The sequence below is a fragment of the Rhinoraja longicauda genome, chromosome 8, assembly GCF_053455715.1.
Source record: "Rhinoraja longicauda isolate Sanriku21f chromosome 8, sRhiLon1.1, whole genome shotgun sequence".
Classification (NCBI taxonomy): domain Eukaryota; kingdom Metazoa; phylum Chordata; class Chondrichthyes; order Rajiformes; family Arhynchobatidae; genus Rhinoraja; species Rhinoraja longicauda.
The window spans coordinates 55,490,180-55,511,278 of NC_135960.1; the positions used below are offsets into that span (position 1 = coordinate 55,490,180).

The following is a 21,099-nucleotide window of genomic DNA, read 5'->3' on the forward strand; positions in this document are numbered from 1 at the left end:
GGGGAGATGCCCGCCTACCGGACTGCCATCTCTGGCCTCCGCCTTGAGGATGTTCCCCTCGGCCCCGGACGACGACGATACTTTGCGATGTGTCGGCAGGTCAGCCGCGCCCCATCGTCCCGGCCGCGTGGCGCAGGAGGGTGTTCGACGTGGTCCACGGGCTGGCTCACCCATCCATCCGGGCAACGCGGTTCATGTGGCATGATCTGCGCAAGCAGGTTGGCCAATGGGCCCGCACCTGCATTCCGTGCCAGACGTCAAAAATTCAACGCCACGTCCGGGCGCCACTCCAAGGGATCGGTCTACCCTGCCGCCGTTTCGACCACCTGCACTTGGACATTGTGGGCCCGCTCCCGCCGTCCCGGGGCATCACCCACCTCTTCACGGTGGTGGACCGCTTCACGCGGTGGCCGGAGGCCATACCACTGGCTGATACGTCTACAGCCACATGCGCTCGTGCGTTGGCCGCGCACTGGATTGCTCGCTTTGGTGTGCCGGTGGTCATCTCATCGGACCGGGGGCCACAGTTCACCTCCGAGCTGTGGTCGGCCATGGCCCACCTGTTGGGCGTGCGGCTGCACCACACCACGGCCTATCACCCGCAGGCAAACGGCTTGGTGGAGAGGTTCCACCGGCAGCTGAAGGCAGCGCTGAAGGCGCGACTCGCCGGCCCCGACTGGATGGACGAGCTACCATGGGTTTTGCTGGGGATCCGGACTGCCCCCAAGGAAGACCTGGCTTCATCCTCAGCGGAGCTCGTCTACGGGTCTCCGCTCACGGTGCCCGGGGAGTTCGTGCCCTCGTTGCCGGGGCGAGAGGAACCGCCCTCATCCACCCTACATCGCCTCCGAGAGCGAGTTGGCAAGCTCGCACCCGTGCCGACGTCCCGCCATGGGACATTCTGCCCTTACGTGCCATCGGCCCTCCAGGACTGCGCCTTTGTGTTCCTGTGCCGTGACGCCCACCAGGCGCCACTCCAGAGGCCGTATGAAGGCCCGTACCGGGTGCTGGAGCACGGACAGACAACCTTTGTTTTGGACATGGGGGGCCGGCCGGAGGCCGTGTCAATTGACCGCCTGAAGCCGGCCCACTTAGACATCGACCAACCGGTGCGGGTGGCCCAGCCTCGGCCACGAGGTCGCCCCCCTTTGCGGGTCCCACCGCCTGTCCCTCCAACTGTGCCTCCGCCGGCCCCTCTGTCGACCGATTACCGTACGCGGTCCGGTCGGGTTGTGCGACCACCAGTGCGTTTCGTGCCTCCGGATCTGGGGGGGGGTACTGTGGCGGCTCCCAAGGGTCGGGCCATACTACTACCGACCCCTCGGCACGGGAATGGACCAGTCCCGGGAGGCGGTCCTGGACTCAGGTATATAAGGACAAGGTTTGGGCGCCAAGCCATTCCGGCAGACTAGACCCGTCTGAGACCCACGATACAATAAAATATACCTTCCCGAAATACCTGGCTCCTTGCCTTTATCGACGCGCTACACTGTATACTTTTGTTCTTTTGGTATCCCAAAACAATGTTGGGATGTTAAGAAACTCAAAATATAAACGGGGGAGGGGTTTTCAATTTACACGTAAAATGACCGTGAAATATTCAAACTCTCAGTGATGCCCAATGATGTGGACAAGATGAAAGGCGTTTTTTAAGATTAATGACTCTATTGATACGAGATAAGCTGTTCATATTTTCAGTGCTGATTATTCTCAATGGCAGCTCAATGGGACCCCAATTCTAGTGCACTCTTTAAACACATTGGCCCCTGATTCTTGCAATCTCTTTAAACTCATGTTATGGAAGCAAAAATGTTTAAACTGACAAAATATTCCAATTTTAAATACTTTATAAAGGATTAAGGATTCTGTAAAAAACTGTCTTCTTTGTTTAACTTTCTAATTTTGAGCAATTCCAAGAACCAGTCAAAACTGTAACGATCTATTTGGTTAAAGTGAAATATGTAGGAAGGAACTGCAGATGCTGGTTTAAACCGAAGATAGACAAAAAATGCTGGAGTAACTCAGCGGGACAGGCAGCATCTTTGGGAGGAAGGAATGGGTGACGTTTCGGGTCGAGACCCTTCTTCAGACTGAAAGTCACGGGAACGAGAAATGGAAGATATAGACGAAGATGTAGAGAGATATAGAACAATTGAATGAAAGATATGCATATATTATGTGCATAATATTAAATCTCTATTAATTACATAACTCCTAGAATAACTAACTAGGTATAAGTGTTACATTTAATGGCATTATGGTAAATTCTTTATACCTGTTCAACACTGCAGCAGACATCTTCTGCCAAACAACCTTGAGGTTTGGCCTTGTCATATCACGGAAATGATCCCTATCCAGACAAACTGTGCCATTATAATTGTGGAGAGTTGGAACATAATTTTAGTATCAGTAGTTCAGGCCAAAAGAACTGCTGTTACTTAATATTGTAGCGAGTGCACAAATTTTTTAATGCAATAAAATGTGGTCATTTTTGTTGTTTACGGGTATTATAGATTACATAGTAATTATATAATAAAAATATAAAAGAGTGATATTTAAAATGGTTGTTTCATAATTCCATTGCATTTTTAGAACTTCTTTTTAAGCATTCATAGGGCATGAAACTGTTTTTCATTTATTATTATAATAGTCCAAATAATTGGATGCAACATGTGCACTGGTTCGTTTTTAAAATGAAACAAGTCATGTTTTTGATTTCATTTTATATTTACATTATAGTTCTGCAGAAGAAAAAAGTAATTGCTTTACCTCATGATCTGATTGTAATACAGAGAATGCTAAAGCTATAGAAATAACCTGGAAATTATCATAATGGTGTGTCAAAAATTACTGATCTTTACTTTAAGGCTAGTCAAAATAATAAAAAAATATTGCCCTATTTATCTACTTTACTAGAGGGCTTTTGTAACAATGCCAGTATTATTTATACCTTTTTTTCCCTGCTTTCATAGAATACATTTTCTCAGTTTAACAGAAACAATTATTTGTTATGGATTTATGTAACAGAAGGACATTTGGATGGCAGAGAGAGGAAGAGAAAGAGAGACAGAAAGAAGACGACAAGATTTTGTTGTATCAGATGGCTTTGATTCAAATCTCAGAGATGAACAGGTTATAAAATGTAAGGGAGATAATTTTTCTGTCTGGTCCATATTCTGTCTAGACAAATGAATGTGCATTAGAAAGCACCCATCCTGTTAAGATTAAGGGGTGCAAATATTTCTGGGTCCAGGTCGACATAAAGAGAAAACAGAAACAAATAAGCAGGAGATATGTGCTGGAGCACAGGGCAGGATCTTCCTGCTGGTGGTGGAGATCAGGGTTGATAAGGTTTCTTGGGAATGTGGATATCCTGGCAGTGTTCCTAAGTTAATCCTGAGTTTTGCCTTGATTTTTGAGTCCCCCTCTTGAAGCCCCTAGACAGTAGGGGGCCAACGTTAATAAGTTATTTTGTAACTAATAAAATTAACCCGAGGAAAAATGAGGCAAACAGCCAGAAAAACTCCCCAGTCACAAATGCATCATCACAAAAGTTTATGCTCACTAAAAGCACAGACAGAGCTCTAACTAATTTTCCCTTCCTCCTGGCAGAGAATTCCACAGATTTACAACTCTCTGAGTGGAAAATGAACTAGGCTGAGAATGTCTTGCTGAATGTGTCTCCAGTTATTAAAAATCTATGGAAAGGCAGTGAGACGTTGAGCAGTGTCTAAATAAAATAAAAAACTTAAGTAAACTCTGTTCAGTCCACCTGGACCTACCTGATCTCCCAGTTGCTGGTCACTTTAATTCCCCTTCCCATTCCCTCACTGACTTTTCTGTCTGAGCCTCCCCCATTGTCAGAGTGAGGCTAAACGCAAATTGGAGGAACAGCGTCTCATATTTCGCTTGGGCAGCTTACAGCCCAGTGGTATGAGAATTGATTTCTCTAAATTCAAGTAATCTCTGCATTCCCGCTCTCTCCATCTCTCCTTTAACCAAGTCGCACCAGCTTCTCATTCTCACCTAGCAAACAGCTAACAATGGCTTGTTTCCTTTATCATCTGCCTGTGTATGATCCATATCCCTTTATTCCTGCACCTCCACATGCCTCTCCAAAAGCCTCTTGAACACCACCATTGCATCTGCCTCCACCACCACCCCTGCCAGTGCATTCCAGACCCCCATCACCAACCTGGCAGTGATAGAGTGAGTGTGAGTAAATATGGTGGAGAGAGGTGAAGAATGCAAGGGAGCTGGAGAAGAGGGAGGTGGAGTTAGAGAGAGAAAGGTGGGACAGAAGAAAGGTAAGGAGATAGTGATAGGGGAAGAGGGTGAGAGCATAGAATCTAAAACAGTACTGTACAGCAGAGGAACACACCTTAGGCCCAGCATGTCTTGCTGAACATGCTGCCAAGATGAACTTATCTACCTGCACATGATCCATAGCCCTCCATTTTCCACATGCCTATCCAAAAACCTCTTAAACGCCACTATCGTATCTGCCTCCACCCCCACCTCTGGCTGCATGTTCCAGGCACCCACCATCCACTGTGTAAAAAAAAACTTGCTCCACACATCTCCTTTACACTTTTCCCCTCTCATCTTAAAGCTGCGCCCACGACTCTTTCACATTTCCACCCTGGGAAAAGGGTTCTGACTGTGATAGCCAAAAGATGGAAGTGGATAAACAGATTAAGTTGCTTCACCAGTTCAAGTGGAAAGCTTCAAGAGGATTAAAAAAACTGACAGCAAACACGATTCCTAAGACTTAACAGTTAATTTCTTGTTTCAGCTTGGATGCACTGGGTAAGGAGTCATGGAACATCATAAATGTGAGTACTTAATGGAAATTTTTGCTAACAACGTTAACAGCATGTGTTTCATTTGGAATGATGACCAGTCTCAGATATTGGAATAAACATGAAATGATAATTATAAATGGCTATGAAGCTGTTAGCACAAATGGAAATGACAAAAATTTGAATGCAATTCAGTTTTAAGATCAGGCACAGCTTTTCTTACTATTCTGAAAGTGGGATCTTTGTCATGCAGTTCCTTATGCACAAGATAATAACTACGTCAATAATTATCTCTAATTTAAAGACATTGGTTTTATTCTGTCTGTTGTCTTAATCGCTTTTGATCACTTCCTCTCCACTTACAATCCTCCCCAGTCCTATTTTTTTTTACAATACCATGGTAAAGTCATTTTCTCAATTTACATACAACTTAATTCTCAAAATCTCAACTTTTGATCTCCAATTGACAACATTTTGGCAGTTACCTATTTTCTCAAATACATACCAGTATCTACTCTGATGGGCCTGCCCCAACTAATTCTCTCACCCTGGCTTTGTTTCCTTGTAATGCATACTCCAAGACCAGAGGGTATGGATATGAGGACGACCAGGAGTAAGAACCCACAAACTGGAATCCAATCCTGTATTAATCCATGCTGCTGTTTGCCAAGACTGCTCAATACTGCACGATCATTTAAGCATACAAAGAAGACCTCTGCCATTTAACTTCACTACAAAGTGCCTTCTTCTCTCTTTCCTCTGGAGGGAATTTAGAAAATTGTCCAACTAACACAAGGGATTCATGAACACAATTGAAACCACCTGGCCTGCTGCTTGTAATTCATTCCCTTATATACTGGGCAAGATTTATTCCAAATAAACATTAAAATAGATCTTGTCATTTTCACACTGATACATGTAGTCTTCGCTGTGCACATATTAGCTGCTGCATTTCCTGCATTCCAACTATGGCCATACTTTGACAATCCTTCATTGGCTGAAAGCTACCTTGGAACATCTTGAGTCCAGTCGTGAAAGGCACTAAAAACAACTGTAAATCTGTCTTTCTCCAACTCCACCAGGCCATAATTCCTCTTGGGTTCTCCTTTGCATTAACCCTGAACGTGTATTGTTCTCTTGTGCTTGATTCCCGTCATGCCTTTTCAAATATCATTTTGTCCACAAAATACACCTTCTGTTCCCTTTAATCTATTCCCACTAAATTTCTGACCACCAATATCACAACACAACCAATATGATTCTGACAAAGATAAACCATTTCTATTTCTTAGCCCCCGAAAAAAATCAGCTGCATCTGCTTATTTTTCCAATATTCATATTTTCCTCAGATATGCCACAGAGTTCTATCACACGGAGACAGGCCCTTTGGCCATATAGTGTCCATGCTGCCCATCATACCTATCGAGACTGATCGCACTTGCCTGCATTTATTCCTTATCTCTTGAGTAGCTGCTTAATCATGTGCCTGTCATAATGTTTTTTTTTAAACTGGACAATTCCACTCAGCCACTTGCAGTTCATTCTAGAAACATGCTCTCTGTCTGAAGAATTTGTGACTCACATCTCCTTTAAACTTCATCTCTTTCATATTAAAACAATGTCCTCTGGTTTAAGACACCCCTATCATAGGAAACAGACACTGGCTTTCTCTGCCTCTCATAATCTATATATTAAAACTCTCGTTTGTTTGTTTGTTTGTTCCTGAACTGCAGCCAAAACGGTACACGATAGTGCGACAATTTTAGGCCCACCTTCCTCACCGTCGTCCCTTTGGTGCTAATGGAAGAAGTTTCATTGAAATCGGTGTTATTCACATTTTAAAGTTTAAATCTATCTCCTAGGGAGGGTGGGGGGATGGAGGGAGGGAGGGAGGGGGTGGAGGAGGGAGGATAAGGGGGGTTGAGGGGGATGGAGTGGGGGGGAGGGGAAGGGGGAGGGGTGGAGGTGGGTAGGGGAGGAGGGAGGGGGAGGAGGGAAGTGGGGAGGGGAGTGGGTGGAGAGGAGGTGGGTAGGGGAGGGGGGAGGAGAGGGTGCTGCACCAATGCAGGAGGTGTATGTCCTGGTCTAGTTCAATTTCCCCAAAATGCATCACTTCTCACTTGTTCAAGATAAATTGCATTTTCCATTCTATTGCCCACTTTCCCACTTGATTTATTTCTTCTTGTAACTGGAGACAACTTTCATCACTGTCCATAACACTTTGGTGAGATCTGCAAATTTACGTACAATGTCATCCATATTCTCATCCAAATCATTAATATGAATGACAAATAACAGGGGACTGAGCACCAATCCTTGCAGCACACTGGTTATAGGCTGTGATCTGAAAAACAACCATCCACTATCACCCAAAAAAACAATTCTGTATCTAATTTGCTAACTCACTATGGATCCCATGTATTCTAATATTCGAGATCAGCCTACCATGCAGGACCTCATCAAAGGCCTTGTTAAAGTCCATGTAGATAATGCCTTCCACCCTGCCCTCAACAATCCTCTCGGTCAACTCTTCAAAAAAACTCAATTAAATTTGTGAGACATGATCATCTGCTCACAAAGTCATGCTGACTATCCCTAATCAGTCCTTGTCTTTCCAAATGCCAATAAATCCTGTTCCTCAGAATCCCTTCAAATTACATTCCCACCATTGATAATAGGCCCTTGGATCTATCCTTGCCCTCTCCTTTTCTTCATGAGTTGGAACATTTTGATTATGTTACTTGAAGAGCATCCAGAGGTTGGATTGTTGATCCAGACAAATTCCATTTAGTTCAGAGATACAGCACGGAAACAGGCCCTTCGGCGCACCGATTCTGCGCCGACCAGTGATTCCCGCAAACTAACGCTATCCTACACACACCAAGGACAATTCATAATTATATCAAGCCAATGAGCCTATAAACCTGTACACCTTTGGAGTGTGGGAGGAAACTGGAGATCCCTGAGAAAACCCACGCAGGTCACGGGGAGAACATAAAACTCCATACGGTATAGACAAGCACCCATAGACAGGATTGAACCCAGGTCTCTGGCGTTTTAAGGCAGCAACTCTACCGCTGCGACATGGTGCCACCCTCAGACATGTCCAGGAAGCTACTGAATTGTAGTTGAAAACTCATTTAGTTTGCTAATATCCTTTAGAGAATTAACATAGCTGTCCTTGCACAGTCTGGCTGAAATAAGATTCCAAATCACCAATGTAGTTGACTTTTAACAGCCCAAAAATTGCACTGGTAAGTCTTTCATGGCCTTCAAATGATATTGAATGATTACTGACCAACCACTAACATCTCATTAATGAAGTTTAAAAAAAAGATCAGTCTGTAGCCTTCATGGCAAAGATTTGTCAGCAGTGGCCTAATTTATCCTGGATTCATTGATTTAGATTTGGCAAAATAAAGATGTCTCAAAATAAAATATCAGTTTCCTTAAGTATGCAGACAACATTCCTTGTCTATCTTGCATGCATTTCCCTCGATATGAATACTGTCTCTGAATTGCCAGAATGCTTGGCCCGACATTCAAAACTCCTTGAGCAGAAATTCAGGCTAAACATGTGGAACACCACGATCTCCACCATGAACTCCATTAATTTATCATCAAAATCAGTCTTCTTCTCTGCAAATGTCTGAGACTGAACTAGATTGTTCAGAACGAAGATAGACATAAAATGCTGGAGTAGCTCAATGGGTCAGGGCAGCATCTCTGGAGAAAAAGAATAGATGACGTTCCAGAAGGGTTCTGACCTGAAATGTCACCCATTCCTTCTCTCCAGAGATGCTGCCTGACCTGTTGAGTTACCCCAGCATTTTGTGCTATCTTCAGAATAAACCATAATCTGCAGTTCCTTCCTATATAGATTGTTCATTAAACCTCTTTTCATTCTTGACCACGACATGAACTCACCACATATTTACACTATAATAGTGGAGTCACTGTATAAGGCGGTCACGGTGGTGCAGCGGTAGACTTGCTGCCTTACAGCGCTTGCAGCGCCGGAGACCCGGGTTCGATCCCGACTACGGGTGCTGCCTGTACGGGGTTTGTGCGTTCTCCCTGTGACCGCATAGGTTTTCTCCAAGATCTTCGGTTTCCTCCCACACTCCAAAGACGTACAGGTTTGTAGGTTAATTGGCTTGGTAAATGTAAAAATTGTCTCTAGTGGGCGTAGGATAGTGTTAATGTGCGGGGATCGCTGGTCGGTGTGGACCCGGTGGGCCCAAGGGCCTGTTTCTGTGCTGTATTTCTAAACTAAACTAAGGAATGGTATCTTACCCAGAAAAAAATACACAAAGTGCTGGAGTAACTAAGCAGATCAGGCAGCATCTCTGGAGAACATGGATATTGGGTTGTGACTGGTCAGAAGAAGAGTCCTGACCCAAAACATCATCTATCCATGTTATCCAGAGATGCTGCCTAATCCACTGTTATTCATGCACTTTATGTCCCTTTTTTGTAATAAACCAGCATCTGCCATTCCTTGTTTCTCCTATCTTGCCTAGAAATTGGAGTTCACTCATTTTTGGTGTGTTGAATGGATAATGCCTGCAACACTGACACCCATCAACGTCCTTCTCAACGAAAAGTGCAAAAATGGGCAATACCACATTTATAAAAAAGCATTAGATTGCTTTGCATCATGCATATAAATGCTCCTGCTGAGAACCCCAAGGAACCTCTCTCTGTTTTGTGGACCTGTGGATACCCTGTGGCACATACTTCCCACTTTGGCATCAGCTGTTAAAAGCACACTCCCCATCACACACAGCCAACAACAACATGCATGGCGGCTGCCGGAGAGGCTTCAGGAGAGAGAAAGAAGCACTTTGTGCTTTGTGACCTTGACATCAATCAAGAGAGCAGCCAATGCATCAGAGCATTGCCTGAGGTTGCATATATCTGTAAAAACTGCCATGAAAAATATGAGCCTGGATAGGCAATGTTCAAAGAATCTGAAGGGTCTAAATCCGGAATGTCACCCATTCCTTCTTTCCAGAGATGCTGCCTGTCCCGCTGAGTTACTCCAGCATTTTGTGTCTATCCTCAGTTTAAACCAGCATCTGTGGTTCCTTCCTACACAAATGTTCGAAGAGGCCCAGTTTCTGAACACCATGAGAGAAGCTTCTTTAACGGGCATGTATGTCCCTGCCCATTCATCACCACATTGATTTTGGTTTAGTTTAGTTTGAGGATATAACGTGGAAACAGGCCCTTTGGCCACCAAGTCCACACCAAACACGATCATCCATATGGTAGTTCTATCCTACACACACTCGGGACAATTTGCCGAAGCCAAATAACCTACAAACCTGCACGTCTTTTGGATGTGGGAGGAAACCGGAGAACTCTGGACCGACAGCACATGTAGTCAGGATTGAACCTGGACCTTTGGCGCTGTAAGGCAGCAACTCTGCCACTGTGCCGCTATGCAGTAGTAGATAGCTCCCATTTGTGTGACTACTGAAGGCCATTATCGCACGAGTACATGAGCACTTCAATGAAGGAAAAAGAGCTGACTGTGAGTTGCAGCAAACTTGGAAAACGTTTGATGGTGCTTGAGCAGCCTCCAGTGAGTTTTGAAGTTGCCCATAAATTTTGATGTCTGTGTGTCCTTTCAAAATTCAGAACAAAGCTGGAAAGTAGCATGAATTGCTACTAGTTGAATTGTGAGTGAACAATGAAAGTGGTTCGTTGCACTCAAGATGCCACTTTATGCCTGGAAATGGACACATTCGATGCTGTCAATATTTGAAGGAATGGCACCGGTGGAATCTATGCCGTGCTAGGTCAACAACTCGTCGATGTGTCTGGGCCAATATCACATTGGTTGCTACTTCTTGCATCATGCACTAAAAAGCTTTTATGTGCTAGTTGTGCTTCTAAAACTAGCACAGATTGGATCCAGTTTCTAGTCAGGATTTCCCTGTCAAAAGCATTGCTTGATTCGTCTCCTACCTCAGGTCATCTGCTGTTGAAACCATCTTTGCCAATTTGTAGAAGGGTCTCAACCCAAAACGTCACCCATTCTTTCTTTCCAGAGATGCTGCCTGTCCCGCTGAGTTACTCCAGCTTTTTGTGTCTATCTTTACTACTTTTGATCTCTTTAGATGTAGCTAACAAGACATTATTTTATTTCTCCTTCATTCTAACCACAACGTCAGGTAATCAGAAACTGTTCCCCCTTCCATGTGCATCGGGATGTGTTCACTCAACACTCTGATAACCATTGACTTACACTTGCATCTCTTTTATCGCCCTTTTCATCCTCTATACCTCAGTTATTTCCAGAACTTTGATACTCCAAGTTATCTGTGCTCTTCCAATGTTGCAAGAGTAGTCTTTCAAAAGTTGCTGATATTGATCATTCCACCATTAGTGGTTGGATCTTCAGCTGCCAAAAGCCATAAACATTGATATTTCATCTCCTAGATTCTGAAACTCCTTTCTCTTTAAAATTCTTCGTAAACTTGATTTCATATCCAAGTTACAGGATCTTAACACTAATAACTCCTTTTTTTGGCTCAGCATTTATTTCTGAAAATCCTGCAAAATGCTTTAAGATGTTTAATAATGTAGTACCAATGAAAGCAAAATAAATGCTTTCATCCCTGAAATTATTATTTAATGAAAGTACGATTGCAATGGAATTTTCAGATGTTGTTACGGCAATGATAAGAACTCAAGGAATTACTAATTCTTTATAGAATCCATTGCCTGAATAATAAATTAGAATTGCAACAAGAAATATTCAGTTATCCACCAGCTGTTCTGAGAAATGAGGCTAAAAAGCCCTTGGGGTAGAAATATGAATAGCAGAACCCATGTGAGGAAAATAGTATAAGAAAATAACTGCAGATGCTGGTACAAATCGAAGGTATTTATTCACAAAATGCTGGAGTAACTCAGCAGGTCAGGCAGCATCTCGGGAAAGAAGGAATGATCAGTCTGAAGAAGGGTCTCGACCCGAAACGTCACCCATTCCTTCTCTCCCGAGATGCTGCCTGACCTGCTGAGTTACTCCAGCATTTTGTGAATAAATACCATGTGAGGAAAAGCCTTGTAAACTAGCATCAGTAGAAGAGATTTAGAGAAAACATTAATAAGCTATGTGAATGTATTATCTAATCAACACATGCCATGATAGATTAAATTTTACGACGTTCTTATTTGGCTTTTAAAATGCAATCATGTGAAGTGTGACAGAAAAAAATCCTGAAATAAAATTATATTTGTTGCAAAATGTATTTATTCAATATGCTTGTTTTTTAAATCTAACAATTCGAGAGATAACTCATAAAAATGCCAAATAATATTGATTGAAACGCAAGTTACTTACTCGTATAAAAGATGTTTTGAAGAAATTAAGTTGGAGCATCCAGCCAGCATTGAAATGTACAAGTAAATTTACAAGTGTTGCAAGGTCATGTAAAATTTTGTTTAATTGTTTGAATGAACCATTCCGATGCCAAAGAGACTGAAATCTCCTGATTACATTTGAAAAACTCTAATCTTTGGACAGAACTCAATTCTGATCCTCCAACAGATTGGTTTGTCCAGCATGAGTGATTGGAAAATGAAGCAAAATGTGCAGTTATCTCAGTGGCAATCATGTGAAAAACCTCAATGACTTTGGGATATAGCCAGAAAATATAATTTACCATTTCTTGGAACAAAAACAATTTATTATATACAGCCAAACCATGTGACATAATGTGAACAAATTACTGTGGCACTGATTGAGATCATATTTAAAATGCCATTTGTTCCATCATTCTTAAATAATGAGTCGGCCAGCCAAGGTTCAAGCAAGTTAATAACACATAGCAATAAAAGTAGAAATAAGCAGTGTCATGCAAACATACAACACAAATAAAAGGAAGTACACAAATGAGGAGAACAAAAGTTTCTTTTAACCTGTTTTCTCAGAGCTGTTGGGAGTGATTGCAGTGGTTGTGGTGGAGGTGGTGATAGCCTTTGTGTTGTCCTTGGTAGAAGCAGTTTTCTGCTTATTTTTCGTGGCCTCCAGTGCTTTGAGCTTCTTGGCATGTTTACAGCCTTTGTAGTGCGCCTCGGCTTGGCTCTACAAAGGAGAACAAATGAACCGTGCAATCAGGCTCATTTCTCATACTTTCACTCTTCACGGACAACAATACAAAAAGAGCTTTCAATAACAGGCACCTTACACAAATCAGCCTGCGAGAGAAAATAGCTTGTCGCCTGCAGTATTTTCAGTAGTTAATATGCTAAACAGGTGCCTCTATTGAAAGATGTGTATTAACACAACTCGTTAATAACATTATTCTACTCAAACAAAGGAACTTACAGAAAGCATGCCACTAGAATAATGATAGAGAGTGACTATGTGAAGCACAGTGCTACAGGTAAAATTATATTTAGTATGGAAAACATTTGGCCGGTACATGCAAAGGTGTTTCGAGAACACGTGGTTGTATCATTCCAAATATCTATCTTGGATACAGCTCACTGTGTTGGCAGAATTGAAACAAGCCAGGAAACAGCGGACACAGATTACACAAAACAAGGGAGCACGTAACAACATATTTTTAATTGTTTTTAGATATCTTCTCTGAGAAAAGATGTCTGCAGCATTAGGATCACAATTGATTAGCTTAAAAGTTGCTTCCAGATGATTTGAAAAAGTTAATGAAATACATGTATGCTAGCATTATCAGTTGTAATCTCAAAAGCTAAAGCATTCACCCGGAAATTCAATGTATTGGTTTTACACAAAAACCTACAGGTTATCAACAATTAAGTACAAAATGACAACAAAACTGTTTTCCATGTTAATACTGTAGAAACCATTAATTGGCCATTCATAATTGTATAACACATGCTATTTTGACAAATAAAGCAGAGGAGAATTCATCGCACTCGAGAAAGGCTTACTAAGTCGTTTAGCTACTAGTAAGTCTTTCTGCTGATATTTGCAACAAACTCAGCCTGCAATATCAGTGAAACCTCCTACTGTCAATGTCTCACTTCAATCAATCCCCATCTACATACATGAGACCTGTTGAAACACAAATAATTTAAAAATAAAATGTATAATTGTAGGATATTGACTGTATATCAATGAGAAAAATGCTGTATATCATTCAATAGTAAATTTTACTTTAATAAAAATATTACCATCTTCCACCAGCCCGTAATCTATGTTTTCCACACCTCAATAGATCCTCTGTATTATACACCATTTTCCACCAGATCTGGCTGGACATCACTCTTTCTCCACATTTTCAACATACTTGGAGAGCCTCAGTGAAGTGCACAAAAATGACATTTGCGTGACTTGTTCACCAGATATTTAAGGTCCTGATATGTACTTTGTCTACCCACAAGTAACTCGGATGTTATTTGTAGTTCCAACATTGAGAACCATAGGAAACGTTGACATGAGGAAAATCACTTGGAGTTTTTCCATTTATCCTTCCAAGATATCAACCCTGCTCAGATTAAAATAGCTCCCTCTATATAGTCAAAGGACTGTGCACTGAATAGTTATTATTAGCATTAATCAGGAGAAATAAGTATGAAAATGAGTTAAGTTTATGTTCTGCTTTAAGGTCATTTCCATTACTCTGTACTGGGTCTATCTATCGCTGCTTAATCGGGTTTGGGGGAGAAACAGCTACAGGCTGAGCAAACAAGCCAATTCAGCTGATCTTTAAGAATCATCGGATTTAACTTTTGAAGGGCTCTATTGGAGACAATATTTTAATGCCAGACAATTTATGTTATTAACCTCAGGCATGATATCCTGGCTGTCTTTTAATATTCATAATTTTGTTCTCACTGGCAAAAGTTATTTCTGTGAAAACAGGTTTTGAAATAAAATGAAATATTTGGTGTATTTTTGTTTTAATAAACATAATCCAATAAACTGCCAACACTAACTTCATATAATGATGATATGCACTTATATCAAGCTTTAATATAAAAATGTTCCAAGGTTTCATCAACAAGAAAATAGAACTGTGCTGTGGGTATTGTCAATTACAAACAATAGCAGACACAAAATTCATATAATTCAATAAATTGGTCAAAATATGCCAAAAAATACTGGTTCAGCTTTAATGCAACCTTGCTAGTCATTAAAAAAACTGTTACAAGCATTATACAAATAAAACTATTTAAACATTTGAAGAAAAAATAGCTGATTTGAAATAATTTGAAACAAGGAAAATGTGCCTAAAACTTCTGACTTTGCTTATTACTCCTAATTCCACAATTTCAGAGAATCGGCCTTTCCAGTTTGTACAAGATCTGTCCAGTTCTGATGAAAGTTTCTCCCTCTCCACAGATGCATTAATGTGTTGGGTATTTCAAATCATCAACAAATGCAATGTTTTGCACCTCACAGTTACAGCACTTGGATTTTCTCCTCATTCAACTCATTTTATTTATCATCCCAACAGATGAACAGAGTGGAGCAAGCCTCTGTCTCTATGTTAGCACCATCACCACTTGCACCATTCAGTCTCTCTTGGCTGTCCCCATCACCTCCATTCTCTCCACCCCTCCCTGCAAATTAAAATAAGTGATTCGATAATGTTTCCCAATTCTGATGAAAGGTCATCAATCTAGATTGTTAACTCTGTTTCTCACTCCACAGATACTGCCCAACTTGCATTTTTTTCTGCTTTTCTTTAATATTTGAAAACTGAGGGTAAACCAGAGTTTCTACTAATCTTCTGGTAGGGTTACTGAGAGGTATATAACAAACCGGCAAAAAGTCAACCATAGGAAGATCTTCATTGATAGAGAAACTCAATGATTAATGCATCTTGTGTGTATCTTTAATAATTAGTCCATCATAGTCAGCAACATTACCACTTTATAACTACTGAATGTGAAACAAATAATGGAGTTTGATATTATGCTTGTCTCTAATTCTTAAGACTGGAAAAAGCACTGCCGACAATCCCTCAATTGATTGAAGAGAGCAGGGGAATGTATTTTTAATAATGGTTCATGAACAGGGCACATTGTTGTTCAGGTCAATACTCATTGTCACAGTCATACAGAGATACTGCATGGTGACAGGCCCATTAACCCAGTGAAACTGCATTGACCACCTACTGCCATTTCCATTGTTCCTACGCTAATCTGATCCAATTTTGTTCTCTGCACATTTTCATTAACTTTCCCCTAGAATGTACTCCTCACCTACATGAGGGACAATTTACAGCAGTCAATTAAGCTACCAAGCTGCACATCTTTGGGATGATATTGGGGGGAGGACAGAGCACCCAGAGGAAACTCACTTGGTCACAGGGAGAAGTTGTAAACTCCATACAGACAGCACCCGAGGTCTGGATTGAACATAGGTCTTTGGCGCTGTGATGCATTGGCCCAGGTGTGCTAATGTGCCACACTTTTAGAAAACCATTCAAGAAAGAAAAAATTTAGAAAACATGGTCTATATTCAGCCAAAAATGGTAGAGTTCTGGGAAAAAAATGTCAAGTTCAAACCAGATCTTTCAGGAATGGATCATGTTTTCAAATAAAATGTTGCAAAGTCAGCTCTGGACATCATAAGAGAGTGTGAAGTGTTTATATTTGATCTTAATTGTGAAAGAAACATTGAAGAATTTACATTAAAAACGAATTTTGGAGAACAGAAATTTAATGAGGAAAAAAGTGCACAATTCTATTGCACCAAGAACGTTGAATGATGTGAGGCCAAGTTACCACCATCTGGTAACTTTTGTTATAAAATTAACATTTAAAGTGCCGTTGCCACATAATTTCATGTCGTTATAGAGAAACATAAAAGACCAGTGTGAGCACTTCAACACAGGAATCTCCAGAAAAAGTTAATTTTCCTCTTCATATGAAGGCTATATATAAAACATATATATATATATATATATAGTATTATAGTAAAACAAATTAATACTATAACACGGCTCACCTGCAGTCCGTCTGTCTTTGTGTTTTATGTTGTTTTTTGTGGTTGTGTACTATGTGTGTGGGGGGGGAGGGGAATTGTAAAATTGTCTCTTCCGAACGGAGACACGACCTTTGTTTCTGGGTCGTGTCTCCATTCCCACTGCGGCCTACCACCGGCCATGCACCTGGAGCTGGCGGCCTCCAGCTGGGACCACCTGGGGCTCTGGTTCGCAGAGCCCGCGGACCGGACTCACCATCTGCGGAGCTGGCTGCGACTCACCTTCGGAAGCTCCGGAGGCTTCGGTGCGGGCCGCGTGGACGTCGGAAGCTCGCAGGCTCTGCCCCGGGTGGGGGCCGACATCGGGAGCTCCGGCAGCGTCAGCGTCTTCACCCGTCCCCAATCGCGGGGCTTGGGTCGGCCCGCCGCGGACCTTTCACCGTCTGACGCGGCCTGAAATAGGCCGCGGGATTTTCTCCGCCCGGCAGGGGCTTCAGTGTCGGGAGCCCCGACCGCCTCGAAGTGCAGCGGTGGCGTCTTCGCCCGCCCCGAATCGCGGGTCTTGGGTCGGACCGCTGCGGATCTTTCACCGTCCGGCGCGGCCTGGAACATGGCAAATTCAACAGCCTGACCGCGGGAGAAGATGGCAGGGGAAGAGAAAAGACATTCTGGCCTTCCATCACAGTGAGGAGGTGACTGGAGGAGACTCACTGTGATGGATGTTTCTTTTTTTTTTGTTTGTGTTGGTTGTGATTTTGTGTGAAATTGCTTATTTTTATTGCTCTATTGCTGGACTGTGGGTGACCTTTCATTTCACTGCACATCTTGTATGTGTATGTGACAAATAAACTTGACTTAAATATAGCCACAAATTTCCCACAAAGTGGAATGAACACACAGAAGAGATATCAATTTTAATATCTCCAAGATGCATGTGCTAAGCAGAACACTGAAGTTCTAAATCAAATTCTCATCTTTTGCAACAGAATTTAAACACACAACCTTTTACTCAAATGCATATAATAGAAATGCTACTACTTTCTCACCCCAGTTATTTAGTGATTAATTTTATTTGATGACCCTTTGGTACGATTCCAACCACTGAACAAAATGTGATTAATTAATCAGTATATAAAGCCTTAATAAGTTGTTATATCTCTGCCTAAGGCCTTCATTGTCCACTGGAAACGACAGAGGCTTCCATTCTTGAAATCATCCCATTGAATTGGCTATGTATGCATTTTTAAGATTTAAATTTCCTTCCATAATGAGGCAAACATTAGCCAAACAATGGCCAAATGTTTCATACTAGGTAGTGGTAGAGCTGCTGCCTCACAACACCAGAAACCCGGATTCCATCCTGACAATGGATGTCCATCCATTGGACATCCATCCAATCCTGAAAGACCTGAAATCCTGTGATCGCATGGGTTTTCTCTGGGTGCTCCGGTTTCCTCCCACACTCCAAAGATGTACAGGTTTGCAAGTTAATTGGCTTTGGTAAAAAAAATTGTATAATTGTCCCTGGTGTGTAGGTTTGTGTTAGTGTACAGGGTGATTGTGGGTTGGCATGGACTCGGTGGGCCAAAGGGGCCGTTTCCATACTGTATTTCTGCAGTCTTAACTGCAAAGTAAAGACTAATTTAAACGGACCTTTTCACTTTTCCTTTCTATTCCTCATGTATAAAATCTAGCATTCTTGTGATCTGGTTTCATAGCCTTAGTTTTCCTTGCTCTTTAAACCACCTCATACTTTTTTTTGTCATTGTTGATGTTAAATGTACGTTTTGTTTTATTTTTAATTCTGTGTATGTAGGGGGGTTGGGGGAAACCTTTTTTTAAATCTCCTCCTCAACGGAGATGCGACCTTTACCGTGTCGTATCTCCGTTCGCGCAACGGCCTAACATCGTGGAGTCGGCGGCCTCCAGCTGGGATCGACCTCGAAGACTCCGGTCGCAGGGCCTGGACTTACCATCTCGGAGGCTTCGGCCGTGGGCCCTGCAGGTCCCTGGCTGGCGACCGGCTTTTGGGAGCTCCAGCCGTAGCAGCTTCGACCGCCCCGAAGTAAGAGGCACGATCAACCCGCCCGCAGGCCCTTCATCACCCTGCGTGGCCTGGCCGCGGCACTTTACATCGCCCGGTGGGGGCTCAGGACTCTCATCGCCCTGCGTGGCTCGGCCGCGGCATTTTCCATCGCCCGGTGGGGGCTCAGGACTTTCATCGGCCTGCTCGGCTCGACCCTGGGACTTTCCATCGCCCGGTGGGGGCTTCAAGGGGTTGGGAGCCTCGATCGCCTCGTGGCGCCACGGGAGAAGAACGAGGAGGAGATAAGACTTTGCCTTCCATCACAGTGAGGGTATGCCTAGAGCAATCACTGTGATGGCTGTTTTGTGTAAAAAATTGTATCTGTGTGTCTTGTGTTCTTTAATGTCTACTGCCGGACCCTGACGTGAGAGGACGCTGGCGTTGATTATTCGCCGCTTTTCCGTCAGGATAGTTTGTCTGTTTGTCTGTTTGTTTCTATGTTAATTGTATTTGTAAAGCGCTTTGTGCATGTGTTAAGGCGCTATATAAAATAAATATATTATTATTATTACTATACTCTGTCCACATGCACTGGTGTCTTTCTGATTCTCATTCACTTTATACCTTTTCCTCCTAACATTTATTTCCTCACAGTCATGCACATTAAAATGTGGTTGATGTCACAACAGATATGCAAATCCTGTTTAGTTTAGTTTAGTTTAGAGATACAGCGTGGAAACAGGCCCTTCGGTCCATCGAGTCCGCACTGACCAGCGATCCCCTACACACACTAGAGACTAGAAGATCTCGGAGAAAACCTACGTGGTCATGGGGAGAACGTACAAACTCCGTACAGACAGCACCCGTAGTTGGGATCGAACCCGGGTCTCTGGTGCTGCAACCGCTATAAGGCAGCAACTCTACCCCTGTGCCACTGTTGTTGAAACACTCATGTTTAAACTCTGAATATTCATGAGGCCAACAGCTGAGCTTCTCGTAGAAATTGCTTAATCCTGCTGCTTGAAACTTTGAGACATTGTGGTTAAATGATGCATGAACTTTCATGATTAATGACTGAGGGTTTAACTTTGAAGTATATTAGTGAATAATTATGCATTAAATTTTTCAAATTGCATTTTCGGCAAGTTCAGGCGGTGAAAAAAAAGATTCAAATCTTTCTTTCCTTTGGAGAGCCAAAGCCTACGAGGAAAAAATTAGCTTCTTTGAATGTTAAGGAAAAACCTCCCATTATTTGGAAATTAATCAAAACTTAACACATTGTACTTTGAAAGAATACATAAGTTCAGCTATTGGCCCGTGTGGGCAAATTCAAAGCATTAGTGATTATAGTTCTCTTGACCCAATATGTAAATAGATAGTGTGCTTCTAATGCAAAAAACACATTGGGTAGCCTCACTCTGCAATGCTGAAAATGAGTGTGGAAGGTGCAATGGTAGTATCAGATATCAAAGATGTTAGCAATTGGATTCCCCTCTGAACTGGACCGAATGGGGTTGCAACCACACAAATAAGAGGAAGTTGAGAGGAATAAAGTTTGATTGTTTTTGTTTGCTTTTGGATTCTGAAAGTATCTGCTGCAGCTTCTGCAGAAATCTTGAGAAGTTCCTTGTAATATATTTCGTTATGAATAAAGTCAATTTATTGACAGCTTGATTTTGTCCTTTTGGTCTGTCTGTGAGGTTTATGGGGGTGTAAATTCAACAAGCATTCAGAAAGGGATGAGTTAACAGGACCAGGTTCACCACTGGTAATTGGCACTGGTTAATCAATGCACACTCTGCGAAAGCACCATCTACTTTGTTCCCGTTATGACTGGGTCACTACAGACAACATGGAAATACATCTTTCATTGCAAAAACATCAGAAAAAATCTATTCACTTTGTTAAAATTCCAAGCAACATTTCATACAATATAAACATGTTAATGAGGCAGACTATACTGTGTGTCCTGTTAGTAGTTGGGAAAGATGTTTTCAGTAGATTAGGGCCAGCAGTGACCAGTGACTCCCATTACTGGGCCTCCTCCAGTGCCATAGTGAGGCCCACCGGAAATTGGAGGAACAGCACCTCATATTTCGCCTGGGCAGCTTGCAGCCCAATGGTATGAACATCGACTTCTCCCACTTTAGATAGTTCCTCTGTCCCTCTCTTCCCCTCCCCCTTCCCAGATCTCCCTCTATCTTCCTGTCTCCACCTATATCCTTCCTTTGTCCCGCCCCCCTGACATCAGTCTGAAGAAGGGTCTAGACCCGAAACGTCACCTATTCCTTCTCTCCTGAGATGCTGCCTGACCTGCTGAGTTACTCCAGCATTTT

At 42.4% G+C, this 21,099-nt stretch overlaps 1 protein-coding gene across 9 annotated transcripts in view; it reads right to left on the minus strand.

Annotated features, from left to right (window-relative positions):
* Positions 1–21,099, minus strand: part of znf385b (zinc finger protein 385B) — a 342,637-nt gene that overhangs the window by 24,499 nt on the left and 297,039 nt on the right. For all 9 annotated transcript variants that reach the window (XM_078404019.1, XM_078404020.1, XM_078404027.1 and 6 more), the window contains one exon: positions 12,738–12,903. In XM_078404019.1, the coding sequence (XP_078260145.1) occupies positions 12,738–12,903 (166 nt within the window). The remainder of the gene's footprint in view (positions 1–12,737; positions 12,904–21,099) is intronic.